Below are 18826 nucleotides of genomic sequence, written 5' to 3'. Positions count from 1 at the left end.
TAGTTGCGGCAAGCGGGGACCACTCTTCATCGCGTTGCGCGGGCCTCTCACTATCACGGCCTCTCTTGTTGCGGAGCACAGGCTCCAGACGCGCAGGGTCAGTAATTGTGGCTCATGGGCCCAGTTGCTCCGCGGTGTGTGGGATCTTCCCAGACCAGGGCTCGAACCCGTGTCCCCTGCATTGACAGGCAGATTCTCAACCACTGCGCCACCAGGGAAGCCCTTAATCATTTTTTTAAAGAATAATTTTCAGCAGCTACATGTCTGTTTTGCTGGGGAGAGGGTCTGCTGTTGTCCTGCAGTCACTGTTCTCCAAGTCCTCCTTCTGATGAATCAGTATTAATAGTGTATATTACAGTGTGGAGTTTCATGTAATGCTTCTCAACCACTGTTGTACCAGAGCCTCCTGGAATGCCTGGTAAACTGTGAGATTCAGGACATACTCACAAATCTAGTTTTTGTTAAAACAGTGTCTACACTCCTGTATGGAGATGTGTCAGTATAACTAGAGCTTCTTCAAAAGGAGAAGTTGTTTGTTTTGGGTACTGAGTAGGGTCAGCCTCAGCTGGAGATGGTCCTATTCAGTTTTGGGTTTTTTTCCACTTAGAGAGCCATTAAAGCCAGGCTGTGATTAGTGACAGTCACAAAAGCACTCTGCTTTTTGAGTAAGGATTCCCCTGAAGTCCCTTTAGTGGTCAGGAAGCTGTTAAAAATAAATAAGTGGGTAGAGGAGAGAGGAAGTGTGAGGGATTCTGTCCATCGTGAACTTTTATTTTTTATTTTATTTTTTAATTAATTAATTAATTTATTTATTTATTTTTGGCTGCATTGGGTGTTCGTTGCTGCACATGGGCTTTCTCTAGTTGCAGCGAGTTGGGGCTACTGTTCATTGCGGTGCACGGGCTTCTCACTGCGGTGGCTTCTCTTGTTGTGGAGCACGGGCTCTAGGCGCGCGGGCTTCAGTAGTTGTGACACGCAGGCTCAGTAGTCATGGCTCGCGGGCTCTAGAGCACAGGCTCAGTAGTTGTGGTGCACGGGCTTCTTTGCACCACGGCATGTGGGATCTTCCTAGACTAGGGCTCGAACCCACGTCCCCTGCATTGGCAGGCGGATTCTTAACTTCTGCGTCACCAGGGAAGTCCTGTGAATTTTTAATTAGGTAAAAAACAAAATTTTCTGCCTTTTCTGGGCTATACACTAATTTTTCTTGGAGTTATTTTTAAACTGTGCTTTTAAGAGGATTGGTGGAGAAGTGTTAGAGGGGTTCTGTATATTTTAAAGTATTTTATTTGTTTGTTTAATGAATCATGTCTTGTTTTCCTGAAAAGGAGGCTGGGACAGAGTATTAGAGCTTAAAGTGAAGAAGATTCCCTGATGAAGTTAGCAGAAATGTAAACAAAGCATTCAAGCAATGATACGTAGTTGAAAAATTCAGGCTTTTATTTGCAAAAGTTTGTCCTCCTTTAAAATTTTTTGAAATACAGATTTCTGACCAAAAAGTGAGTATGACTGACTATATAATCTCCTAGCATTGAGATTAATTTAACTTTAATAAGTAAATTTTATTGTGTCTTCTTGAGTGATGCTTTTGGCTCTGGAAAACACAGCAAAAATGGAGTATTTAAGCACTGATACTTTATTATTTCTTTAGGTAGAATAATTTTTAGGAATGAAATTTAGAGGGGGACCCACTCGCCTGAAGGTTATTGAGCCCTGCTCCTAACATTGCTTGAGAGAACCTGAGCTGGCAGTGGCAGGAATGCCCTTTCATTCCTGCCCTCAGAGTTCTGTTCACGTGAACAGTTCTGCTCCAGTGAACCACGGCAAACGGTACTGTTAGAAAAAGCGCAACTATTTGACCTAAACAGCTTCTTGACTTTGTACTGTGCTTACTTGAATAACAGGTTTTTTGTTTTTTTTTTTTAAACATCTTTATTGAAGTATAATTGCCTTACAATGGTGTGTTAGCTTCTGCTTTATAACAAAGTGAATCAGTTATACACATACAATATGTTCCCATATCTCTTCCCTCTTGCATCTCCCTCCCTCCCACCCTCCCCATCCCACCCCTCTAGGTGGTCACAAAGCACCGAGCTGATCTCCCTGTGCTATGCGGCTGCTTCCCACTAGCTATCTATTTTACATTTGGTAGTGTATATATGTCCATGACACTCTCTTACCCTGTCACAGAATAACAGGTTTTTAAATTGGCTGATGTTAGTTTTCCTTGTACTCTTTCATTTCTTCCTAACTACTCCCTGTGAGTCTTGACTAACATAAAGTATCTTAGGAAGAGGTGACATTTTAAAGGACCGTTCACTTTACACTTACTAGTACTTCTTGTACAGGCTTAGTGGACAGTCTTGAAGACAGAAGAGAGAGGAAAAGAAATGGTGGAGGAAATGATGCATAGAGGGGGCAAGAGCAAAATGGGTCAGGTATTGCAGACAGTCCTTTAAAAGGGAAGCTTGGATTGGTCAGTAACAGGAAGTATTTGTTCCCTTCGTATTAGTGGAAGTGAAAGAATAAGTGTAATTATGAGAAAATAGTGCTGCCTGCGTTTCAAATTGTTTTAAAACAGGGAGCTAGAATCCGGTGAACATCACTTATCATCAGCGCTTTTTTCTCATGTTGTTCTTCATCTTTTACTTATCACCTACTGGACTTATTCCCAGTTCAAGGAGAAGCTTCAGAGCGTAACCCCGGGGGCCATAACATAATGAGTCTAATTTCTGTACAAAGCAGGTTGGAGGAGGTTTCATTAATGTGGGGTTATGAGTTACTTAATATAGCACAGTGTATCCTGAGAAGAACAGCAAGGTTCGTAAAAGAAATTGTGCCGGATTGGTATATTCTTTACTCCGGCCTTGGCAACAGATCTACACTAAACAAGATGTTCTTTTTAAAGATTTCGTTGTTGGTTAGTTTTATTTGTCATTGTTCTTTGTGCTTTACTAACATTTATTCGATCCCCTAATAGTCCCATGCGAGTGAGGAAACTGCGGTTCAGAGAGCAGAGCTAGTGGCGCGGTTTGAATTAGAACCCAGACAGTGGAGGTGCAAATTCTGGTGACTTAACTTGTAACAGAGATGTGGTTAATAAAAAATGGGGTGTAGAATGGGTTACTCCTTCTCACCCAGCCTTTTAGCAAGGCCTCTTCATTCTTGAGTTCTTTCTTAATTGGTTGTCTTTCATCATCAGATACTTTTGTTTTGTTCTCACTCCCCTAAGAAAGGCTCCTGGATCTTGTATTCACAGTTTGTTTTGTGTTTGTGAAGCTTTGCCCATTTCCTTTTACTAGAATGACGTCTTGTCTGGGTATAGTGTTCTCTGAGTGTTGCCATGGAGAAGTCTGTGCCAACCTGATGCTGGCAGTGATGTGCTTTTAACTCTCCTTAGGGTACCTGAAGTATTCTTTCCTTATCGTTGAAGGTCAGTAATATAACAATAAGGAATTGAATGTATTTAATTCTGTATCTCATCTCCCTGGAACACAGTGTTCTTGCTAAATCTGTAGATTATTTTCTCACTGTCAAGGAATTTTTTTTATAACATTGAATAAATTTTCAGTTACCTTAGCTGAATTTTTTACCTCAGGATACTAGTTATGCTTATGTTAGAAGGTCTGAAGTCAGTAAACTCTTTTATTTGCCTTATTCTGTTGTGTTAGTATCTCATCTTTGAGTTCTTATTTCATTGAATATTTGTTCTTTTTTATTTAGCTGTTCTGAGGTTTGTTTCTATTTATTTTGTTGCATTATATGCTGAGTTTTTTAAGTGCTTTTTTGTGGGAGTGGGAGAGGAATGAGTGCAGTCTAAACTAAAAATTTAAAAACATATTTTGAATCATTTGGAGGAGAAGGGTATATATACAGAGAAGTTTCTAACTTTAAGTTTATACTAAGGCCTTTTGAGTTATAAAATGCTAAGCTACTGCTGACACCATAAAATCTTGAGAGGGTAGGAATATATAAAAGAAGTGATGGGTAAGGTTATGTGGGTGTATGTGCTGAATGCCTTGAATTTAAGGGATCATTTGTGCTGCTGGTTTTATTTTGTCATCTTTGACAGATGTTGTCCAATGAATAAACAAGATTAGTAATGAAGTATATATCTAAAGCACAAGTAGAATGTAGGTATATGGAAATAGCAAATGAGCAGAAAAGCAAGTATTTGCCTGTAAAAGCAGATGTTTTGTGGACATCTTACATTCTTAGTTTTAGGTACCCACGGTAATTTTTTCTTTATTTTTTTTCCCCATTACAGTGTTCACAATAATGTTTCAGCTCAGAGTAATGGCTCCCGACAGGTAAGACAATATTAAGCTTCTAAAGCACTGGAACACTGTAGTTAATTATGACAAACAATAGTATTATTAATTGAATTTTCTTAGTGGTATAATCTCGGGAAAGTTTTGTGCATTTTCGTTTTCTTATCTGTAAAATGGCTCAGTAACGTGTGACCTGTCATTTTATTCTCTAAGATGTTACAATAGAACAGGTATAATGTTATAATGAAACATTTTCTGTCCCTGTAAATCCTGTAAAATAAATAAAATACTAATATTCAGTTAGATTATTATCTATCCCAAGGATGGTATATAACATTCAAGCATTTGTTTTTTGCTCTGTTTACAATTATATCTGTTCACTATGTAGATAGTATTCCATTTTAATGTTCTGTTTAGTGGTGAAGAGATCTTTTATCTAGGCAAAATAGATAATTTTTATAATTTGTGTCCAAAGGCTTGGGGTGTGAGATCCACTGTGCCTGTGATTCCTTCTGTTCCCTCTGGTCCTGTGCTGGTGCAAGTTGAGAATCTTCCAAGGAGTGCCGGAGCAGACCAGCATGACAAGAAATGGTTTGTTCACTCATTGAGCCAAAATAAAACACTGCTTGCCTAAGGGCGTTTTGAATCCCCGACCATACTCTTAGAGTGCTTTAAATATGATTGAAAGCAAATTATTCATATTTGTAAGCTGAAAAGAAGCACGTTATTGAGCTGTCACATTGGGATAAGTAAGGCTGTGGATGAAGCAAGGAGACAGTCGTCTAAATGAGGCACATCAGACAGCCCCCCGACTCCGGTTAGCATGAGCTGGGAGTGACGGTGCTTCTCTGTTGTAAAGGACTTCAGTGCTAGTCGGTAGGACCTTTTCCCAGATCCCTTAAGGATAATGTATTCATTACATGTTACTCCACACAACGCGATGCTACTGCTTCGGGTGTGTTTTCTTCATTAAAGACCGAAGATAAAGCCAAAACAGAAACGTGATTATAGTCCAATGAAACAAAGCACGAAATACTCCATTTGGGGGGGTGGGGTGGAGAAATAATCTAATGACAGAGAAGATACTTCATTTGTTTAGATTCCCAGGGTCTTTTTTTAGACTAATAGTAAGTGCACAAATATGGATACTTTGTGGCTTATTGGGGTTAATCAGTGGGGTTAATCCTTTCCCAAATGAATGTATGTGGCTTGGGGGCTGCTGGGGAATTATTTGATTGAATGGTCATGTCGGTTGCATCATCTGTTCAAGTTTTGTGTCTGTTTATGAAATGAACTTTGATAATTCATAGGATTTTTTTCTTTTTCTCTTGCTCTTAGTTTGTGTAGTACTTGAAATCTAATGAGTTTCTGTGGTGATCTCAAGGTGTGGGTCAGCTTTCTGTGCAACCAGCTCTTCCTTCATGGTGGTGGGTCAGCAGTGGTTGGTGATTATTTTCAGTCTTTGCTATGTAATTGTTTTTCACTGTTATTTTGGCTTAACTAACTGCAAGGTGCTTTGCTTTTGATGATTGGGCATATTTTTACCTCAGTTCCAAATAACTTGATTAGTTTCTAAGATGGAGGGGATCCCCCCCCCCGTGTTTTCCGTTATCCTCTTTTTTCCCTCCCCACCATGTTTTCCATTATCCTCTTTTTTCCCTCCCCCCCACCGTGTTTTCCGTTATCCTCTTTTTTCCCTCCCCCCACCCCGTGTTTTCCGTTATCCTCTTTTTTCCCTCCCCCCCATGTTTTCCGTTATCCTCTTTTTTCCCTCCCCCCCGTTCTCCGTTATCCTCTTTTTTCCCTCCCCCCCCCCCCCGTTTTCTGTTATCTGCTTTTTTCCCCTCCCACCCACCCCCCCCCCCCCGGGTTTTCCGTTATCCGCTTTTTTCCCTCCCACCCCCCCACCCCTGGTTTTCCGTTATCCTCTTCCCCGCCCCCCCCCCCATTTTCCGTTATCCTCTTTTTTCCCTTCACCTCCCACCCCCGGGTTTTCCATTATCCTCTTTTTTCCCTTTCTCCTTGAGAGTGTGCTGGGGGTAGTGTGTGTGTGTGTGCATGTGGGCACACGTTTCAAGTATAAACAGTGAGGCTTCTGAATGTCACATTTTAGTCTTTATTTTTTTAAGCCATTAAGGACAGTGTTTTCAGTTTCTACTGAAGACACAGCTCCAGTAATGTTACCGCCCAGTCTTATTGGCAAGGAGACATAGTACTGAGACTTCAACTAAAAAAGAGCTCATTTAATACGTGCTTACCTCTTAGATTAATATGGAATGAGAGTCTGGTTTGTTTGCATCTGTATTATGACACTACATCTGTATAGTTTTCCAGTTTTAATTGGTACATGTTTAGGCATTACTCAGTTCCTTTGATGCAGCCTATAAAAAGAGAGAATGCTGAATCTAAGAGTATTGAATTTCAAGAAAAATGAAAAATTTGGAGCTGTACGTCCTTCTTTATGTCATTGTACTGAGGCCTCCTTTGTGGAAATGGAGCAAAATGGGGACCCTCAGGCCCAGGGAGCCTCAGTGTGTGGCAGCAGACATAGGACTGAGTACGGAGCTGGCCTGTCTTGGAGCTGACGGGTTCCCCAGCCTTAACCTAAGATGTGTTCTGCGTTTCAGTCTTTGTTTCTGCATGCTTTGATTCTTATTAATACTTTCACATGAATATATAACAGTCCTCCTTTAGAAAGTGGTACGTTAATAAAATTTGGAAATGCTCCCTAGGTTTGGACAGTTGGGCAGAATAGTGGACAATTCTATTTCTGGCAGATAACTTTTAACCAGTTTAGTCTAAACCTACTCCCTGTTCGGTTCTTTAGCTTTTTCTTGCCATCTTCTAAATGACACCATTATTTCAGTGAATGAATTGGTATGTCAGTAACCTAGAATTATCCAATATTTAAACTATCTTTTGAGAATTAATGTATTTCAAATCTATAAACTATTTATAAACAAAAACTGAATACTGTTTGGAAAATCTTGCATATGTAGGGGGAAGCATAAACCTAATTTAACTTTCTAAATTTTCAGAGACCCTATATTGAAGGTTGTGAGTTTTATGGGTTAGATCTGATGAATAGCTTGTATTTCAGTTGAAGGAAAGATGGTAATTTTATTGTAAAAAAAAAAAAAAAAGCTTCCAAGTTTGTTCTGAAAACCCTTTTAGCTAATTTATTTCCAGTTTCCTTAAGGAAAAAAAGGTGAAGATTCATATTTTGGTGGAAGAGAATGTCTGTTCTTAGACATTTTTATAATTGGGGTGATTTTTTTTCCTTTGTAGTTATCTTAAATATGTGCTGCCCTTTTTGTCACATCACAAAACCTTGGCAAATGTTTTCTTTCTACTGGAGGACTCTGATGATTTCTAACCAGAAACTGCTTGTGTGCATGTTTCACTCTCTTACTTCAATAGGCCTGTTTATAGCTGTGAGAAAAGGTGTCTAAGGTGCTCACTAGACTCTCCTGGAGGGGCTTAATCTCATCACATTAACTGTACCTGTTGAATTTCATTCATTATGGAAGGAACAATGTTTCTCCATTGTTAATTGGAAACATTGATATCAAATTACATGGCCTCTGTGAGGGGAGATTTTTTTTAATGCTCCTTCTGAATTTTGTTTCCTGGATTTCAGTTTTGTGAAGTCAGTTGATCAGGGAAATAACTTTTCACAATTGCCATTTTCTCTATGTGGCTTTGTCCTAATGTAGAATTGTCCTTTCAAACACTTGAATTAAGTAGATAATAAGTATTTTTTCTTGTCATTAGAGCCTCAGACAGCATCTCTGCCTTTGGTTTTGATAGCAACATCAGGGACGGATGCAGAGCGTCTTGCTCTCCGTGAGAGTCCCTCTTTGTTTCACTCACCTAACTGACTCTGATGGCTGCTTCGTGTCTCCGTGTTGACGCGTGCCTTTGTGGATTTTCCCCTTTGTCCTTCTTGAGCGTCTCACTGCACCGGTGCGTCCTTGTAGCAGCAGTGCACGCCGGTCACACAGCCTGCTCCTTTCTTACCTCTCACACCTCTTCCTGCTTCTGACTAACTGTGCTCCCTCCCACCCAACCATCCAGGCTCCCGGCTGCCGGTGACGCTGTCAACGTGGTGAAAGCCAGTGGGACACAAGGGCCTTGTCCGCACCCCAGCCTGCACACAGAAACTACCCTGACTTTGTCCATGAGCACAGTGTGAAGAATGTAGGAGTCCAGCAGGATGCTCATTTTCCTGGCCCTGCAGCCATGACTGACATATGAGTGTTGAGCCTCTCAGGCCTTGGGACTCTGTCGTGCAAGTTGATGGTGTACATTTTCTAGAGTTTATAGAGGATCGATCACATTAGGCAAATTTGGGAGACGTTATTTTATACCGAATCACTCGTTGGGTAGTGTTGTTTGTGATTGAATTCTTCTCTGAAAGGGAAAAGGATCTGAAGACACTATATGCCATCAGTGATAATGGCAAATATTTCTGTGCTGCAAAGGGTATGTGTATCATAATTTTGGAAAGGTTTTTCGTGATTTTAACATGTTAACACATCACTCGGAAGAAGTCTCAGGAGAAGGTTTGTGTTTATAAACAAGCTGCCCGTTATCACCCCCACCCCATGCTGTGCCAATAGATCGAGGTTAGCAGAATCAGACACTGAAATCACACACAGAAGAAAGCATGTCGAGGCCTGATGCATCAGCCTGTGGTGATATTTTTATAAAACTGCTCTGATACACTATTTTTAATATTTCTGAAGTGACTCAGGCCTTAATTTCAGTTAAGTGCCTAAGATTCTATAATTTTAATTAATGTAATTTTAAATTAAGAACTTACTTTTTAATAAACACTAGTATTTTAAAATAGCAGAAGATCTAGAAATCACAGGAATGTGACTCATGTGGAGAGAGGAGTATGAATGGTTACTTCTGCATGATGAACTGAATAACCAATGGTGAGCTGAATGGTTATATTGCTACTGAATGGTTGTACAAGATGGAACATGTATTTAGTTTTGTCTTTTCACTTTTCTCTTTTATCTCATGCATCTGATAGATTTCCCAGGTTTGCGAACAGCCTCGTAATCTGGCCTTGTACAACCTCTAAAATAAAATTCTGAAGCCAAAACCATATCACTTTTAATACGTAATACATATCACTTTTAATCACTCTCACCTTTTGCATAAGTTACTATTTTTGGTCCTTTATGAACTTCAGAATGTAATTGTCCAAGCTCTTTGGTTTAATTCATAGGGCAGATTAACTGGAGGAAGTATATTTCTGATGTAATGGGAAATGATGTAAGGGAACCATTTCTTTTGTCTTTTTAGAGTTTGAAAAATTTTAACATAATTTTCAGGCTTTTAAACTATATATATAGTCCTTTGAAGGTGTTTTATAGTCTGAGAATTCATAATACTTCAAGATAATGAAGCTTCATTATAGACAACGTAACCTGTTTACCATCCTGCCCACCTCAGAGGTCAGTCTTACACATCTCTGCCAGACAAAGGTCACGTTTCAGAGGGCCTTATTACTGGGCTCTTGGTGGCAGATACATTACAGCTTGTCAGTAGAAGACATAAGTAAGCAGAAGTAAGTAATATTTAGAGGATGAAATTTATAGGCAGGTTTCAATCTGAATTTATCACAGTCATAAGTATTCTTTAATCCATCTAAATATGAGCAGATACACATCTTAAATAGCCCAGCTCCCTACCTCTGCAAGTCCATCATCACAGCGTGCTTACAAATGGCCACTAATGGTACCCCTCATAATTATTTTAGACTTTACATAGCTCAGATTCTAATTGTCAAGTGTTGTCGCTGGTGATTTCTTTCTTAAAGGAATTTGAACCATAACATTTTAAGCACAGGAACTCCGATTTATGCCATTCAAGAAAAGATTTCGTGGGTATGAACATGATTAAGATCTTACTATTTCCGTAAAAGAGGCGTAATAACAGCACAGCTTTCTGGTCTCTTAGAAAGTGCTAAAGTTTGACTTGTCTCACTTTAACATTAATCTTGAAGCCTGAAGGTCAAACTGCTGATACAGTGCCACATATGTGTCTTACCAGAATCTCAACTTTGGGAAATATGGAAGGATTGTCAGAGTAAAGCTCTTCTGTTTACATGGAAAGTGGTCATTTCTACACTTAGAATTTAAGTTAATCGATACTGTTACATTTAAGTGATGGGAGAACCACATCACGGTTTTTGTTTGTTTGAAAACCTTGTTATAAAATAGTTTATTTGTAAATTCCTGATGATAGAAACTGGGTTGGAAGGGTGATGGGGCAAGAAGGCAGCAAAGGGTGGGGGGAGCAAAGGGCTAAGCCTGGATGGTGTAGAATCAAACTTGTCTACTTTATACAAGTTCCTATGCTTCAGGATTTCATAGCAAATATTAGGAATACTTGTTGTTGCTACTGGTATTTTCAAGATGGATATGCACGTTGTTTCCAGAGGTATGAAGAATTTACAGGTGGCTCAACCTAAATTAAATAAACTATCACCAACCTGTTTATACTCTGCATTTTATTCTACCTAAAGGGTCAGTGATCACACATCCTTGATTAGGGACCTGATACACCCCAGAAGCACCTTACTTGGTTATTTACTATCCTTTTGGTCCGAGGGAGCCATCAGCCTAGAATGCCAGGATCATGTGATTCAACTCCAGCGCTTTGGCTGACTTAACATAATTAATTTTAACATCTTGAATTAAGTTGGTTATGTTTCAACTGCATTTTTATAGACAGAGAAACTTACAGAAACAGCAAAGTTAGTGACCTTCACACTTTCACACACGAAAATTACATGCGCTGTTAAGATCATTATTTCTTTTGATGGTAAAAACACTTCCAAGGCATTTACCTATCTCTAAGTATAATCTAACCTTTCTGATCTTGATAGGGTGATCATAGATATACTTTTAAATGAATTTACAGAGAACAACAAACTTTATTTGTCCTGTTATGTATATCTCTATATTTTAAAAAGCAACCAATATACAAATATTGTAATAGTATAATTCAAATAATTTTTTAAGGGGGGAGCTTTTTAATTAAAGTGTTGACCCAGAAAATATTATTAGTTATAACACTTGGGTCATTCTTTATTGTTAAAATTGTCCGGGATGTAAAGGTGCCATGTAAACATGTCAGGGTTATAAAACTGAAGTATCTCCTGAATGGAGGACAGGGACACAGCTTATTTCGTAGGATAAAACAATTAGCTGAGTCTTAATTATGGAAGTTTCTCTTATTTACTAGATTTTTACATATTTACTTGGTTGATACACTAAAAAATATTTTGATTAGTAACCTTGCTTAATAACTTTCATGTGTCCTGATGTCATGTGTTTCATCTTTCCGTCTTGCCAGACAGGAAGATAGATGACAGGGGTGAGGAGTTGGGGGCTGTGGTGCTTTGGGGTTTCAGGACGAAGAAGGCTTTTGTGGGAATGACTCTGGCTTTACAGACACGAGAAGACTCATCCTCAGCTTTGACCCCGTTTACTTCCATGTGTACTCAACAGCTGCGAACTGAGCAAAGTGGGAAGATGGTTGTCCCACGTGAATGCAGCATGCTCTGATGGTGGGGTAGCCATTGTTTGAACCATGATGCTGTAACTGCCTTGGTCAGAGCAGACCCTTCACTTGTAAATCATCGTTAATTGCTTTGAAACACCATGATTTTTTGTGTGTTAGGCTTTGAGTATTGGGTTTGAAAATAATATCACATTGCGTTAATTTATTTTATATCTTTGGTATATAGGACTTGTATGATTTGCAAGAATAAAATCATCTTGTGCTAATGACATTTAATCTCTTTACCCCCACATGCCTCTTATATTTTAATACACATCATACCACACTGTCAGTCATACCTTGCTTCCAGGATTGTTGCGAATGCTTGCCTGTGACATGCTTCTATGTAAGGGATAGAATTTGAAGATACTTCTGTGGTGGGGAAACCCCTCTCTCCATGTGCGTCTGTCTCATGCATAAAATGCGACTTGTCAGATTTTTTCTAGATGTTATGAACCGTGTGAATTTAGGTACGGTATTCTTCCTCAGCTCCCCCTTTTCAAGAACATAAAAATTTCTCCTCCTGTCTTCATATAAATTACCTTTTACTTGAGTCACATGAAATCACTGTGAGAATTTTGTCTTGCTCAGTTGACATTTACTGTGGTGGTAAAGATACTAGGGCACAGGCATGTGGAAGATATGTTACGTAACTTCATTGCACTCTTTGGTTCTCTCTTTTTTTTTTTTTTTTTTTTAACCTTTTCTCTTGTTCATCTAGTCTTTATGTCTTCTTTGGCGGGGGCGGGGGGGCCTCATCGCACAGCTTACAGGATCTTAGTTCCCCGGCCAGGGTTTGAACCTGCTCCCTCGGCAGTGAAAGTGCAGAGTCCTAACCACTGGACCGCCAAGGAATTCCCCCTTGACCCTTGCTAATTTGTAGTCTACTAGCTGCTTTGAGCTCTTTGCATTCATGGGAAGATCATAATATTAGCCTCAGAGAATTAGTGAATTAGTACAGAGACAATTTCAAAAGAAATTTGGGAAAGGAAAGAATATTTCTGTGGCTTTTTAAATGACACGTTTTAATATTTATGCTGAAATGGAAAAACAAGTGTTCCTGCTTTTCCTGAAGGAATTGTTCTCACAGGCTTTTTGTTTTTAGATGATTACCTAAGCCTCTGTGCTCCTGACAACAAGCTGTGGCCTTAATTCTAGGTGAAGGTGCTTGAGTGAACTTTTTCCATTTTGTCCCTGACAGCTGGCCAGCATTCTGTTTACGCTGGCGTGGAGGAGGGATACCTGACCTGGAACACAGCATTCTCCAGGGCGTGTGCCTGCGCCTCCCTCGGTGGGGTAATAACCCTGTACCTCCTCCTCTTGAAAACAGGTTCCGCAGCTGCAGACCTCATTTCTCGCTGTTGAAGGAATTCTTGTTTGTTTGTTTTTAACTAATTTTAATAAAGCAAAGAGAAAGGAGATACATACCAGGGTATGGTTAGGATTTGTAAGAAGTTGCAGATTTCTTAATAAAGGTTTGGTCTACAGACACAACTGATTATTGTTAATATTAAATGAAAAATATTTTAAATTACTAGGGGTGGAGTAAAAGAAAAGAATGAAAGATAAGAGATGATACTAGGAAGAGAATTGCTGGCTTGATTTTTCTTGTGGAACTAGTTAGAGGGGTTATCCAGAGAAACCATGGAAACATCCCAGCATGTAAAATACCACTAGAATATATATTATCACGCAGAAGAGTTTCTCATAACAAAGTTACGTTTGTAGCCCAGCCACTAGCTTCAGTGATTATTTAATTGCAGACTTGCTAAGAGTTTGAAGACAAGACCCACTTTTAACAACTTGTACTAATTCTTTCTGGCTGGGGAGCAACTTCTTTCTTCCAGCAGAACCCTTGGAAGCCTTTAGAAAGACCTGGGAAGATTTGGTACCGTGGGGTGTGCAGGTTATCCCTGTGGCTGGAATAGCAGTGACCAGTATTCGCGTAGGCTGGAAAGGCATCGACTGGCCGTCTGAGGCGTTTGGATTTGGTGAAGAGGCCTGGGGCAATCATTGCAAGGTTTTGAGCGAAAGAGCTTGAGAACCTTGTATCCATATCTCCTTTTTTGATCCACCTCATCGTTTGCTGAACATCTACCAGAGTGCCTCCTTCTTTCTCACTTACAATGACTCCTTTGCATGGATCCTCAAATTTCTTGGCCCTTCTGCTATGGTACACATCTAGTTAAATTCTGGATTTAATCCCGGATAAATCCAGTTCTGTCTGCTGTGCATATAGATGGTAAATGTGAAATGCAATATTGTTAAACAATCTTTATTTTCTTTAAAGATTTATTTTATTGTTTTATTTATTTTTTGCTGCATCGGGTCTTAGTTGCAGCACGTGGGATCTTTCGTTATGGCGTGTGGGCTCTTCTCTAGTTGTGGTGTGCGGGTTTTCTCTCTCTAGTTGTGGCTCGCAGGCTCCAGCGTGCGTAGGCTCAGTAGTTGCGGCGCACAGGCTCAGTAGTTGTGGCGCATGGGCTTAGTCGCTCCATGGCATGTGGGTTCTTAGTTCCCTGACCAGGGGTCGAACCCTTGTGCCCTGCATTGTAAGGCAGATTCTTTACCACTGAACCACCAGGGAAGTCCCTAAACGGTCTTAATTTAAATGTTGGCCATTGAGCTCAAGTTGGGCCTTCAGGGGTGCCTGAAATCCTGTCACATTTCCTTAATCTGTTGATTTTCCCACTCTGCCGGCAGTAGTTTCTCCTCTTTCAAGCCCCAGCCATGTCCTCACCTCTCACTCCTCACTCCTCACTCCTCGGTCTCCGGTCGTGACCTGGCTTCCTGCTTCACCGAGAAGATAAGTGATGAGAAGCGATCTGCTGTACCCTCCCGCCGTGTGATCGGTTAACTGCTCTCTATCGGGCATCTGTACTCGGCCCTCCCACCTGTGCCCGAGGTGAGCCGGCCCCGGCGAGGCCCCGCAGTCTGTCTCATGTGCCCTCCCGGAGGCTCTGCTCACGCGGCAGCGTGAGGCCCTCTGGCCTCGGTCCCAGAGCCTTGTCCTTGTCTTGACCCCTGTGTCTCTCCTCATCAGCCAGCGCGTCCTGTCAGTTCTGGCTTCACAGCACATCCCGGAGCCGCTTGTCACCGTCTCTGCTGCGCCCGCCCCGTTTCCCTTTGCTCTTACCTGGCCCCCCGCCGCCCTTGCCTCCTGCCTGTCTCACGTCCCCCCCGCCCGCCCCGGCAGCCGCGGCGCCGGTGGCTGAGACCAGGCACGTCCCACCTCCGCACACTCCAAACCCCAGATCTACACACTGACAGGAACGTGGTTTTCCCACTCCTTGACTGCCGCTCACTTTCCTCCAAAGACTCGCTCAACCGTACCCAGCGCGTTCCATGTCTGGGCCTTTGCACTTCTCCTCTGCCTGGATAGTCCTCCTCGATCGCCTGTGGTTCATTCTGACACCTTCAGGCTTCCTGTCAGAGCGCTTTCCTGACCTCTCTGCCCCAGTCTCCTCGTCCCCCTTACCTTGCTTCACGTTTCTCTCGCCTCACTTCATGTTACATGCATAGTTGTTTGTCGTCTTTATATCCTCCGGTAGAGTGTCAGCTCCATCAGGGGAGAGCACTTTATTTACCTCGCCCTGCCCGGAGCAGTCCCGGGCTCAGTGCTCCATAAACGGTAGTTGATGGATTGAGTGAATGAATGCTGAGCTCATCTTGGCAAACTTGATGGTACAGAGATCGTCAGAATGCTGTCCCTGGCTTCAGGAAATTTGCTCCAGGTGTGGAGAAGGGCAGTTTTACAAATGACAGATACAAGGGCTAAGTCGTTAGGCAGTAAGCAGGGTCATAGAAGGTAGACGAGGTGGAAGCTAGAGAAGGCGTCCTGACATTTGCACCAGACTTCGAGGGGCACGTAGAATCAGGAGCTCTGGGTGGCTAGATCACTGTGGACCAGAGGGCTGCAGCAGAAGAACACTTGAAAGTAGCCGAGGGCAAGGTGTCGTCGGGGAACGATGAGTGGGGTTGAGTAATGAGTATAGAATTCATGAGGGTGCTTAGTAATAATGGCAAGCAGACATTTGAGCGCTTCTGTGCCTGGCCTTGTTCTGGAGGTGCTGCAGTTACCATTTACTGGAGCAAGTCATCTGATCCTCATAGGAACCTGTAAGGTGTTTAGGTCGGTGAAGAAAGATAAGAGTAATGTAACTTCTCCGAAGCCACGTTGCTAGTACATGGTAAGGCTGGGCCTCAAACTCAGACAGCTTGGTCCTAGAGCCCAGACTGATGTCTGCTATGCTGACTCCATAACAGTGAAAAGCTGGGTGAGGCCTACACTGCTTTAGAAAGAGGACTCTGGCGGCAAGGAAGAACGAATGTCAGTTGGTGGAAGACTGGGATAGTTAAAATATGCTGCATCCATACTGTAATTTTTAAGGAATGAGGAAAATCTACACGAGCTGCTTATTGGAGTCTTGTCAGTGCTACGTTGTTGAGTTACAAACTCAAGTGAAGTGTCTGTGTGAGGAATGTCCCCATTTTTGTAAAAGCCGCCAAGCCATGTATCTATTTATAAGTGAACAGAAAATGGACCTGGATAAACAGTGAATTTTCAGAGAGTGGGGATAAGGGAGACATTGCTTTTCTTAGCTAGCATGTACTACTTTAAATAAGTAAATACGGATTAAAATGCCCTAAAATGTAGTGGAGAACAAGACAGATGGCTTCAGTTCATGCAGGTAAGTGTCCCTGGAAAGAAAGGAGATGGACAGACGTGATAACGTCCTTACACGGCCCTTTGTGCATTTGTGAGGAATGCATGTGTCCTGGGATGTTGCCAGGAGCCACAGAGTGAAACTGTAACGTGTAACTGTGTGTTTGAAGGCTTCAGTATATTCACAGAGGTGTTACAGCCGTCACCACTCTTCAAATTTCAGGACATTTCATCATCCCCCAAGGAAACGCCTCAGCTGTTAGCAGTCTGCCCACTCTCCTCACCCCGCAGGCCTGCAAACACCAATCTACTTTCTATCTCTGCGGACTTGCTCATTCTGGACATTTCCTGTAGGTAGAATTGTACAGTATGTGACCTCTTGTGTCTGGCTTCTTTCACTTAGCACAGTGTTTTCAGGATTCGTCCACGTTGTAGCCTGTATCAGTATTTGATTCCTTTTAATGGCTCAATAAATTCCCTTGTATGATATACAGCATTTTGTTTGTCCATCAGTTGGTGGACATTTGGGTTTCTGCTTTTTGGCTGCTGTGAATATTCATGTACAGGTTTTTCTTTTTTTATGAACATGTGTGTTCATTCATTTTGGGCATATATATACATAGGAGTGGAATTGCTGGGTCATATGGTAACTACGTTTAACTATGTTTAACTGCCGAATTGTTTTCCGAAGCAGCTGTACCAGTTTACATGTCCACCAACAGTTGTATCTTGTCATTTTCATCATAGCCATCCTAGTTGTTGTGAGGCTGGTGTATCCATTGTGGCTTTGATTTGCATTTTCAGGAGGCTAATGATGTTGGATTTTTTTATAAACATATTGGCCATTTGTGTATCTTCTTTGAAGACATGTCTATACATATCCTTGCCCATTTTTACATTGGGTATAATAATCTCATTTCTTTATCTGTAGCATCTGAAATTGTCTCCTTTTTAAAAATTAATTAATTAATTATTCTTGGCTGCGTTGGGTCTCTTGCTGCACGTGGGCTTTCTCTAGTTGCGGCAAGCGGGAGCTACTCTTCGTTGTGGTGTGTGGGCATCTCATTGCGGTGGCTTCTCTTGTTGCGGAGCACGGGCTCTAGGCACGCGGGCTTCAGTGGTTGTGGCATGTGGGCTCAGTAGTTGTGGCATGTGGGCTCAGTAGTTGTGGCTCGCAGGCTCTAGAGCGCAGGCTCAGTAGTTGTGGCGCACAGGCTTAGTTGCTCTGCGGCATGTGGGATCTTCCCGGACCAGGGCTGGAACCTGTGTCCCCTGTACTGGCAGGCGGATTCTTAACCACTGCGCCACCAGGGAAGTCTTCTGTCTCCTTTGTTGTTTGTGGGTTCTTTTCTGGAGGCGAATCTGTTTATCAAGTCTTTTCAAAGAACTAATGTTTTACTTAAATTTTCTGGTGCATTGTCTTTGTGAGGTGGAATGTGTGGAGTGAAAGTAAGGCACCGTGACTCTTACATTAAACAAGTCTTCAAGTTGTGAACAGCTCTTGTACCAGGACAACTAGTATTTGTCTGTTTTAGAAAAAGTAAAAAGTAAGTTTTGTAGTTTACATCTACAGAAGATGGGGTGCTCAGGGGTGAATTACTCATTTTATCAAATTGTATTTTTTAAAATTCTGTCTGTTGAATATTGCTTTTTTGTAGAGTGTAATCCCATGTCTATCTGCGAGTTGCAGTGGGACGGTTAAATAAATCTTTCTGGATGAAGGGCAGTAAGAATGTTCCCTTTGAATGATGTACGTATTTCCCTCGGGAAGACAAGATAACGTACAGTGAGTCTGCTCAGGCGGTTACTGAGCGCTGGGTGCCAGACTCACGGTTCCGGAGCGCTGGGTGCCAGACTCACGGTTCCTGAGCGCTGGGTGCCAGACTCATGGTTACTGAGCGCTGGGTGCCGGACTCATGGTTACTGAGCACTGGGTGCCAGACTCACGGGTGTCTCCTTCCGGTCACTGTGTAACGAGTTACCTGGAAACACAGAGAGAAAAATCCTCAGGTGGTTTTTGCAGACAGGCGTCAGTCAGGAGAGGTATTTTATCTGAAGTTACCTATGAAAATTTCAGTAACGGCAGCACACAAGCAACCTTGAGATAAACCACAGCCTGTCCTAAAAGGTGGGGTGTGATGGGTGAATGAGGAAAGATGGTTCACTCTTAGAATCTTTGTGACTCAAATGTGTCAACCATGGTTTTCATAGAAGATGAGAAACAAAGGAATCCTCTTGTTTTCTTGGCTTTGTTTTGAGACAGAGTGATTGAAAGAGAAACCCTTGCTGACACCACTCACAACAG

General features: G+C 41.7%; 1 protein-coding gene across 2 annotated transcripts in view; it reads left to right on the top strand.

The window, feature by feature from the left end:
• Positions 1–18826, top strand: part of EPB41L5 (erythrocyte membrane protein band 4.1 like 5) — a 141982-nt gene that overhangs the window by 65370 nt on the left and 57786 nt on the right. For both annotated transcript variants that reach the window (XM_068545386.1, XM_068545385.1), the window contains exons 15-16: positions 4268–4310; positions 4747–4862. In XM_068545386.1, coding sequence (XP_068401487.1) covers positions 4268–4310; positions 4747–4862 — 159 coding nt within the window. The remainder of the gene's footprint in view (positions 1–4267; positions 4311–4746; positions 4863–18826) is intronic.

Source organism: Eschrichtius robustus, chromosome 5 (genome assembly GCF_028021215.1).
Source record: "Eschrichtius robustus isolate mEscRob2 chromosome 5, mEscRob2.pri, whole genome shotgun sequence".
In the NCBI taxonomy this organism is placed as follows: domain Eukaryota; kingdom Metazoa; phylum Chordata; class Mammalia; order Artiodactyla; family Eschrichtiidae; genus Eschrichtius; species Eschrichtius robustus.
This window is presented reverse-complemented; position numbering and strand designations above follow the sequence as displayed.